The sequence below is a fragment of the Cibotium barometz genome, chromosome 14 (assembly GCF_041138505.1).
Source record: "Cibotium barometz isolate CiBa-2024 chromosome 14, ASM4113850v1, whole genome shotgun sequence".
Taxonomy (NCBI): domain Eukaryota; kingdom Viridiplantae; phylum Streptophyta; class Polypodiopsida; order Cyatheales; family Cibotiaceae; genus Cibotium; species Cibotium barometz.
The window spans coordinates 19710901-19721404 of record NC_141059.1 but is presented as its reverse complement, the minus strand read 5'-3'; the positions used below and the strand labels follow the sequence as shown (position 1 = coordinate 19721404).

At 43.1% G+C, this 10504-nt stretch overlaps 1 protein-coding gene across 2 annotated transcripts; it reads right to left on the bottom strand.

Annotated features, from left to right (window-relative positions):
* Positions 1-5663: 5663 nt before the first annotated feature.
* LOC147631762 (uncharacterized) lies at positions 5664-8695 on the bottom strand. 2 transcript variants are annotated; one of them, XM_086807876.1, is made up of 3 exons: positions 8404-8695; positions 6112-6356; positions 5664-5959 (listed from the first exon to the last, which is right to left on the bottom strand). In XM_086807876.1, exons 2-3 carry the CDS (start codon positions 6346-6348, stop codon positions 5840-5842), a joined length of 357 nt encoding a protein of 118 aa, XP_086664002.1. In that variant the 5' UTR covers positions 6349-6356; positions 8404-8695; the 3' UTR covers positions 5664-5839. The 2 variants fall into 2 exon arrangements, with proteins under 2 accessions (XP_086664002.1, XP_086664001.1); XM_086807875.1 differs by having other exon boundaries at positions 5665-5959; positions 6103-6356.
* Between the last annotated feature and the right edge of the window lie 1809 nt (positions 8696-10504).

Below are 10504 nucleotides of genomic sequence, written 5' to 3'. Positions count from 1 at the left end.
AGAGCTCCCTTTTGTAAGTTTGGATTTGGCAATGTAAAGTGTTCAATAATGAAAATAAGAAAAACTATCTTCCTAAAGTTTTCTCTTGTCTAAAGTCTAGTGGATTTTGATTCAAGGTCAGTCATCGAAACCCTAGTAGAATGTTAGGGTAACTCTTTTTACCTCCTTGTTGATTCGGGTAGCACTCTTTCTTTCATTTCTCCAAGTGTAGTAGCTAAAGTTAGGAGTTACTGTACTGCCCATGGGTAAGAAATTAAGGGCTTCTCTTGCGAATGGTTCTAAAATTGTGATCTAGGAAAAAATGGTAGATTTGCAATTCAGCCTTCAAGGTCTAGCCACTGGCCTTGAACCTGGCTCTAACTCTGTCTCACGCTCTAAACCTCTTGAAGATGGAAGATCCATCAACTCTTTGGGGAAGAAATCTTTGTATTCACTTAACCATTTGGGTTCTTTACCTTCTAGAGACTTGGCTGGATCATTCAGCTTGATGACAAAAATGGGTAGACCTTTCTTTTAACCCTTAACTAACTTGGTTGCTTTTACTACTCTTAAGGGGGCCCTACGTGCCATTCGTTGAATTTGTATTGTCTACCCTTTCTCATTTTGGAAAGAGATTGTTCCCTTCTTGCAATGTATATCAACATTGTTCCTTTTCAATCAATCCATGCCTAAGATTCCCTAAAACTTTCCCATTCTCATTACCCAAAACCGTTGGAAATGGAGTGAGAGCTTCTTACAAAATATCCTTGCCCGAAGCCATAGAAATCATTAAGCCTAGTGTCTCTCCATGGGCCACTCTAGTTCTCTTCCAAAAGAAGAAAGACAGCACCTTCTGACTATGCATAGACTTCAGAGGACTAAATTAGTTTACAATCAAGAACAAGTACCCCATTCTAAGGATAGATGAGTTACTGGATAGATTGCATACTTCTCCAAGATAGACCTAAGATTGGGATACTACCAAGTCAGGATAAGGCAAGAGGACATCCCCAAGACCACTTTTTACACTTGGTTTGGTCATTTTGAGTTCATTGTGATGCCTTTTGGGTTAACCAATTCCCCAATAACTTTTAACAGGCTAATGATTGACCTATTCACTCGGGGGATTCACTAGGACTAATGAGCACATGTCACCTGCGTGCACAAAAGATGTGGAAATCATGTGGAAAAACCCCTATGTACCCCCTATATATGGATGATACCTTATAAAATACACTATCCCTCCCTTTAAAAACCCCCTCCCTACTAACGTCATTCAGTGCCCAATAGCGAGTGTAGAACTTTGGATCAAGATATGCTCTCTCTCTCTCATGCACACGCATGTGCACCCGCACACACACACACACACACACACACACACACACACACACACACACACATAAGAGCATATATTCACACAGAGGCCTTTGTACTAAGTTTCTATCAAACCTCCAGAGATGTAGGGTAGACTGAGGCAGAATAAAGCCTACCACTAAGGGAAGAAGCAGCTCCTTCTTTCATAAACAGTTTCTTCTTGAGTTGTATTGATGTGGGCACATGCATCTGCATGTTGTTTGTGATATAATCAATTCTTACTGAGTTGATGGGGGCACACACATCCACATGTTCTTTGTTATATAAAGAGTTTCTCCTTGATTTGTATTGATGTGGGCACATGCATTCTTCCAGCCTTATCCTGACTTCTCTTTTCCCACCTTGGAAATCCTGGTTACTTTGATGGAGGCTCTGTCTTTTAGTTTAAGATGAATATGCACCCCATGGGCATGAATGGGAGCTTTCACACTAGCATGCAAGGTGGCATGTATGAAATATATGGAGGGGGCTTTTATGGTGCAAGGCATGGGTGGTGATTGGCCACTTTTGTTCTTGCGCCAAGAAGTCATGCTCGTGTATTCTGAGCCTCCGTCTACATTTTACTTTAGGCTAGATGGAAAAATCATTAGATACAAGCGTGAAACAGAGCTTACATGCGGCAAATGTGCCTCTCCCCATGTATTGGAGCTGATTGAATCATTGTAAATCATTTTGCAATTAATAGAATATGATTTTCCTATTTTTTGTGTCTATTCTCTCATTGAATTTTAGTTATAAGTATTTTGATGCCAAGGCAAGTTTGATGACGTTAATTTGTCTGTATATTTGCAAGCACCATGTGTACATTTGTTTGTATATTTGCGTGCATCGTGTATGTGTGTGTGTGTGTGTCTGAAGAGATAGATAGATAGAGAAAGAGAGAGAGAGAGAGGGGAAGAGAGAGAGGTATGCGCGTGTGACAATCAAATGAGAGTTGAGAGTTGGGCGGCCAAATGGGAAATGGACATCTCAATTTAAAAGGCCATTATAAAGTCTACTTTCAAAGTTTGGACTTCATTCTTACACTCCTCACTCCCTACCCATCTCTCTCGCAAGCTCACACCATGGATTCACGCGAAGCTTTCGATGAGTGGATTGCTAGCACCGAGCATGTCACTGATGCTAACCTGATCTACCCTAGGTTTTGCACAAGCATTCATATTGAGGAATCACTCTCCCTTGTAGATCCCACCAACCCTATCCTCGCTTTGTTTTGCTCTACTTGCGACCCCATCACCTTCACCACAGATGGGTCCCCTCACAATTGGGTGCCCAAGCATTTTCTATACGCCATGAAGAAAACAGATGCCCACAAGAGGGTGGTGGATAGAGCCATCAGTGGTGTTGCTAGCCACCTTCACTGTGGAACGGGATGTCGCTTTTGCGATATTTATTATCTACACCCCTTATGATGAGGCTACCATAGACGATGATGAGCCACCACCTTCAACCTCCTACCCAACTTTTCTAGATAAAGAGCCAGTAGAAACCCCACTAGATCTTCAAGGGGAGAAGCAAAAAGTGTTGGCCATCATCGATCCCTAGCCAGTCTCTATGGAGAAACCTTTGGTGACTCTAGTAGCAGCCCTTACACCCTTAATCATCAAAGGGGTTGAATACCTACTTCTACAAGATGTTTTAGAAGTCTTGGAGTTGTCGACAGAGGAGATCTATTGCCAACTTATCAGGGATGCAGGTGATGACTTCATAGATTTTGAGGTTGAAGACCAACCTCCCCATATCAATGAGGTTGGTTGATACGATGATAGCTGTGTAGATACTCTTACAGCTATTGTAGAGGTCCAAGCTTCTATTGCAAGTGCAGCTAACGCTCCCAAGTGTAGCCTCTCAGATGCATAGTTTGAAAGATTGCAGGAGGAGATGTTTGGACCTTTACTGCCAAGAAGCCAGGCACCTCCAGAGGACAATGTAGAGACCATGCCAGTGTTTGGCTGTGACCTTGATGCTGCAACGCTCGCGGAACAAGACAATATAGAACAGCTAATTTTTTGCCATTCTTTCCCATCTTGCATTTTTTGTCTTTTCTTTCATACATACATATGTAGGGCTCATTTTTTAAGCCGCTATCACTAGCAAATGTGTGCAATATATCCAAATGCCGCTGCATCCCCTCTGGTGAATCCAAAATCAACACAATATCATCTGCATACAATAGCAATGAAATCCATGTCCCTGCTAACTGTGCTCCTCTGTAGCCCCCCCTCTCAATGTAGTCTGAAACCTCATCCACATACATCCCAAACAAAGTAGGGGAGAGTGGACATCCCTGTTTCACCCTGATGGTGGAGTGAATAAGCTCACATACCACCTTTGGAGTACGAACCTGCCCCACAACTGTCCTTTGCAAAATTTATGATAGTGTTATGTTGATTGTTGAATTCAGGTCTCATTGGTTTGTTTATATGCTTGCAGAGTGTGGTCTACATTGATGAGTTTTCTAGCAGACAAGCCGGGAGAAGCGGGACCCAAGGGAGAGTTGCAGACTCTGCCCTCAAGCATTATATTAGTGGTATCTCCAAGGATATTTTGGTGATCCACAAGACATGTTCGCCAGAGGGTGCGACTAGCCTTTTCAAGCTGAAGGCCCTCACTAAAGCGGGTCCCTACAAAAACATCCCTGTATCCTCTAGCCTAGGAAAGATTGTATTGGTACGGCGATCTAAGCTAGTATATTTATATGATGTTAAATGAGGTGGAGTGCTACAAGGCCTCATTGACTTGGGATGTGCTGAGGGGATTACAGATCCCCAGCTCATTCTAAGGGAGATTGAGGGAGAGAAAATCATCTACCTAGCCCTCAAAGGCCCACTCCCACTATTCCCTGAGCCTAGTAGTAGCAAGAGGCGACGCACTTAAACCCCTTTTCTAAGCCTTTCAAACTTTTTTGAAGCCTACTGAAGCCTTGTTATATGTTTCAGAGCATTGTACTCTTTTTTATGCAATATAACACCAAATTTTGTTTGTGCAATGTACTTCAATTGTCAGTTATTATGTTTTCAAGTGTTATGCACATGTCAACACACTTGAAGCTATTTTTTAAGCATACTTCATTAGGACCACTTAAACTAAAAACTAAAAACTGAAATTACAAGACATAATCCAAATTATAACTTCTCATGTATTAATATTTGGAAATATATACATCATGTCGAGGCAAAATATCAAAATTTACATCCGATGTAAGCTGTTAAGATTACAAAAGACTCTAATGAGGATTTCTCTCCCCTCGAATACGCCTACATAGCTGCATATCTTTGGGGGTAATTGTCACCCTCTTTGCATGGATAGCCGCTAAATTTGTATCATCAAAAAGATCCACTATGTAGGCCTCGACGGCCTCTTGTATTGCTTCAATCACTTATGGAGACCACCGAGTGGCTTGCATCCTTTGTCTCCCACAATGGTATCTGTTGAATTCGCAAGCCAACTCTTCATGGACTTCCCTCGCCACACGAGAGAATGGGCTTCGAGGAATCAATAGATCTACTGAATTTTGATAATAGCAAATCTCCCTCAACGCCACAGTGCCCGGCCTCCAACGGTGAGGTCGACGGACATTGTGGGGTGGCCGCTGTTGCTTTCCTCGAGGTGGTGGCTATTACCTTCCTCGAGGTGGCCGTTGTTGCCTTCCTCGGGGTTGTTGATGCTGCCCGAGAGGGGGGGGAGGAGGTCCTTGTGCTTATTGTTGATGCACAAGAGGGGGGGGAGGAGGAGGTGCCACATGAGGAGCTATATCTCCGGGTCCTAGTATTGGCAGTGAAGGTAGGGTGGTGGTCGTACCTCGCATGGGGATGGGTAGGCGGACGATAAGGGGTGGTTGAGGGTTCGTCGGTTGTGATGAAGAGGATGCTGCATGCGAGGGGTTTTGGGGGGGGGTTTATCGCTAGAGGTATCAAAGCTAGAGTAGGTCTCCCCGAGCCCTAGAAGCCCAGCAAACTGGTTGTAACGCGTAGGAGTTTGCTTGACACAAACCATGGTGAAAATCTCTCTCTCTCTCTCTCTCTCTCTCTCTCTCTCTCGCTCTCTCTCTCTCTCTCTCTCACTCTCACAAATAGTGAAAAGTAAAAATGAGCCAAGAAGTGACCAAAACTTAATTTATAGCCAAAACTTAATTTAGAGCCAAAACCCTAAAATATTGAATTTCTCAGATCACTACGAAACTTGACATGGGCGTCCACGCATGTGAGAATAGCACATACATCAAACTTTTGTAGGTATCCAAGGCGTGTCAAACACGTATCGACCCACTGTTCAACATACTCACAGAATTTTGCACCTTGCACCACATTAACATTAAAACTAACAATTGACAAGAAAACCATCTAGATTGACAAAAAAGAGAGTACAAATACTTGGAAAATTACATAGATTGAGATAAATAGAGATCCTAAAGGATATAGATAGATATAAAACCGAGATCCTAAAGGATTTAGATAGAGATGAATCCAAACATGTATGCAAACATTCACGGCATGTTTGGATTCAGCTCAAAGACATCTGAATTGTTGCAGATTTGGCAAGCTAAGCGCATGTCCTTGGCAGTGAGAGTGACACGCTTGGCATGGATTGCAACACATAGGCCATCCTGCATCATGTCAACCAAGTATGCTTCAGTTGCAGCTTGTACAAATCGAGTAGTGCTTGGGCAGACCATCGCGTGGGGGGCACCACTTTGAGTTTAAACCTGTAAAACATCCCAGATTTATCATTGTACAAATCTTGCATTACCTCCCTCACCAAGTGAGCGAATGGTGCCGTGGGATTCAATAGATCTGTAGTCTTTTGATAGTTCCTTATTTCCTGAAGCGTGACAGTCCCAGGTCTCCATCTTCTCTTTCGTGGTGGTGGTGGAGGTGGTGCTTGAGGTGGTACATGCTCATCAGACATAGTGCGATCACTATCATCATTGTTCTGAGGAGGCACACGGCATGTTTTGGAGGGAAGCTTATTTGCACATTGCTTGAGGCGTCCCATAGCTCTACCTAGAAATGAAGTGAAAGAGAGTGTGGTATGTGAATGGGTCTTTAATGTAAAAAAAGTCAACAGTTTTAAAAATAGTCAACACTATCCTTTCACACACAAAAAATATTAAGCATTATTACTAGAAATCCATCAACGCCCCACTCATTGTTGTCCATGCATCTCTTGTGCATTAGAATCATAATATTCATTTTTGCAACTGTTCTTGCGTCGTCAGGGGGATCATGTAGCACAAAACTCCACAAATTTCCTAATGAATTAAAAATACTTATGCATTGTCAACTTTAGGAGAATTTTCCGATCCATCATATCTTCCCCTGACCACCCATCTGCGCCCAACTCTTTGTCGTTGTTGCCTCCATATCGCATGCCTCTCTCTTGCATCGGAATTATTGTAGCCACGTCTTCTCCTATCAAGTGCTCTTGCAATGCTTTTTGCATTTGGGGGCTCAGGGGACGAGCATTGGACTAATTTTTTTGCAAACCTTATCTCTATCCTCCTATACTACCATTGCAATAATTGGAGCATTGGATTACTTACAACTCTTTCATTGGTGGTAATGTCTTTGTGACCGTACTCTCCACCATGATCACTACTTCTTTGATAAGCACAACGTGCCTGCCAATGCAAGCGCTCCATTCCTTGAGTAGACCATATGGCCAAACTTCCCTGGGTAGCATAATATGGTCCATGCACTAACAAAATATGCATATATGGGGTGATGCTTTGTGCACCCCAACCTGTAACCACGACATCATGAAAACCTTCGATATACCTTCCAAAATCAGTTGCATCTTCATCATCAAACTTTAGTTTTCGTAGCAAGGGTGCTAACTTGTTAAATTGAAGCCATATGTTTACTTTTGCTATTCTTGTAGTACCTCCATTAGTGAGATCTGGTACTGCATTGCTGTGAGGTTCCCGACCCGGTTGCCCGGGCGGGATTGACCTTGGCAGTCGGCTAGCTAATACCGGAATCCGACGGACGACATTCCGACTCGCTCGACAAGCGGAAATACGAGCCGCCAGCGCCTAGACTAGCTCTGCCCCGCATCCGAAAGCGTGGGTCGCTTAGTCAATCATCTAATTACGAAAGCACGGTCACCTATTCAGTCTTCTAATTCTCGTCTACACACTCAACCGCGCTGTCGATCCAGCAACGGGAATGTGGAGGTACTGTTCACCCTTGGTTCATAGTACAGCACGCTCCCGAAGGCCGTCTGCTGTCGTTCCCCTAAGATGAGTGACTTAAGCTACATAGAGAAGTTCTAAAGAAAACTTAAAAAATAGGGCCGTCAAGACAGCACTATTCCCCACTTTCCACCCCGCACGCACCCTTCTTTTATTAACTAATTACTACCACTTTATTTTACAGATAAAAACAATTCCTTTATTTATTCCTGAACAGTTTTTGTTAAATCAGCCCTTCACGCACACAATACATGATAAGACAGCGTAGAATTTCTACAATCAGTTCCTATTAATGATAACAATGTTCATTACAATTCTTCATCAAAACATCTGTCACCCCCGAGGGACCCTCCACACCCTCAGATCTCGGGCATGTGATCTAACGCTTGGTCGTCAAGGGACCCGCCACACCCTTAGATCTCGGGCATGTGATCTAACACTTGACCGCTAAGGGACCCGCCACACCCTCAAATCTCGGGCGTGTGATCTAACACTTGGTTCCGCTGGAGGAATCTAGAATCCAGCCGTCTCAATCTCCTCAGATCTCGGAGTGAGGTATCAAAACTGCGCCGTGTCCGGCGTCCAAAACTTGTGGCCTCAGCCACTCCTCAGTTCTGCCCATCTGGCACGAACTAAACCTTTTTAGTATATATCCTAATTTCACTTAGTAGCTACTTTGCCAAACAAACTTTGATGAAATCTTGGGCAGCAGGCATATATGCACATTCATATGCTTTCGTGTTTCAGTCGATCACCCGACCTTGCTTTTTGGCTTGTGTTTTCTTTGCTGCCTAAGCTTCTATCTTGTATGCAATGCTAAATTTAAAGTGCGTACATAATTTGAAATACACTCCAACCTGGTCTACGTTTGGTGGAGCAATAATTGGTACCGTCGGTGGTGGTACTACCATCGCTTGTACAATTGGTTATACTACAGCCGCTGGTGCCGCTTCAATTGGTGCCAATGCCGCTAGCACTTGAGGGACTTGTGGTTGACGTTAGCATTTCCTCCTCGACCACCTCTTCCTCGTCCACCTCTTCGAGCTCCGTTTCGGGTAACGGGAGGCATGATGTTGTTTGGAAGTGCCCAAAGAACGCGGAAGCTTGGCTATGGCCGAAAGTGCAGAGGAGAGAGTCCTCTCACGAGGGAAAGCCTTCTGTGATGATGGGAAGTGAGCCCCCAAGCCTTCCTTTTATAGGCCCTGGACAAGAGAGAGAGTGCTACAGAAAAAGCAGGAGAGAGAGAGAAAAGGGGGCGCCACTTTTCGGCCTTAAATTTTTATTTTTTTATGTTTTTTTTTTGGGTGTATCTGTACGCCCTATTCTCGCCAGATCCTGGCTTGTGCATCAAGTTTTGCCTCTATTTTTACAAAAGCTACTCTATTCTTGCCAGGTCCTGGCTTGTGCATCAAGTTTTGCCTCTATTTTTGCAAAAGCTACTTTTTTTTTGTCCCTTTTGATCTGAGCCACTCCTTTTCCACCTTTTTCTCCACTTTTTATCTGAGCCACACCTTTTTTTCATCATTATCCTATCCCATAATTAATATTTAACCTTATCCTTCCACCGTATCTGGCCCGTGCTTATTTAAATTGGCCGGACGTATTTTAACGAGGTTTGGACAGCCTTAATAAATAAACCTTTGACCCTAGACTTAATTATTTAACGCGGGAAAAATCCCTAAAATACTCAAACGAACTCGAAATTGAGTCAAATAAATTGCACGAGAATGTACACAAAGTCCTTTATTTTATTCTTGACCCTTTGACGGTAACATTCCATCGCGAGAAATTACAAAAATAATATTTTTCTCAAGGTGTACAAAAATAACTGACAATTTAATGTCTGGTACATTACATCCACCCCTACTTAGAAGATTCGAGATGTCCTCATCTCGTGAATAACTCTGGATAGTCCTTGAGTAAGGATGTTTCTTCTTCCCATGTCGCGTCTTCTACGGGATAATCTTTCCATTGAACAAGGTGATCCCTGATCACTCTGTTTCTAAGTTTCCGTTTGCACGTCTCCAAGATTCTGCTGGGTTGTAACTGAGGATTCCTTGAGTAGGCGTCACAACCTGATCATCATTGAGAACATGATCCGAACTCGGAATATACTGCTTTAGAAGGCTTACATGGAATACGTTATGTACCTTAAGATGTTCTAGAAGTTCTAACTTGTAGGCTTGAGATCCTACACACTTCATAATCATGTAAGGTCCACAATATCTCGGATTGAGCTTCTTGTATTTGCCAAGTGACAAAGTACTTCGCTTAGGTCGAATTGTGAGGAATACCTTATCCCCTTCTTGAAATTTTCTCTCAGTCCCTCTTTAGATCTACATAGCGCTTCTGCCTATCCTTAGCTGCTTGAATGTCCTTCTAGATTGCCTTAGTCTGCTGAGCCATGTCTTCAAGCATTTGTTTTGACGCTTCGACACGTACAGTCGGGTCGGAAAAATTCAATGGTGTTAGGCAATCTTGCCCGTACAGAGCTTTGAATGGAGTCATGTCTATACTGGACTGATATGAGGCATTGTAGGCAAACTCGACCATGGAAGATACTGAATCCATTTGGTTGGTTCTCTACTGCAATAAGCTCTCAGCATATCTTCAATAACGTGATTTACTCTTTCTGTTTGGCCGTCAGTTTGAGGATGATAAGCTGTGCTAAAGCATAGCTGTGTCCCAATAGCTTGAAATAGAGACGTCCAAAACTTTGAGGTAAATTTCGCATCTCGATTGCCTACAATCCTCTTAGGTAATCCGTGAGCTCTAAAAATCTCTTTAACAAACAAACGAGCTATATCCGAGGCTGTATAACTTGATTTTACTGGCAAAAGATGTGAGACCTTAGTTAATAAGTCCACCACTACCATGATCGAATTTAGGTTCACATCAAGAAAGGTGGTGCACCGCATTGGCGTCTACATCTGGATGACCATGAGAGCATTATGGAGA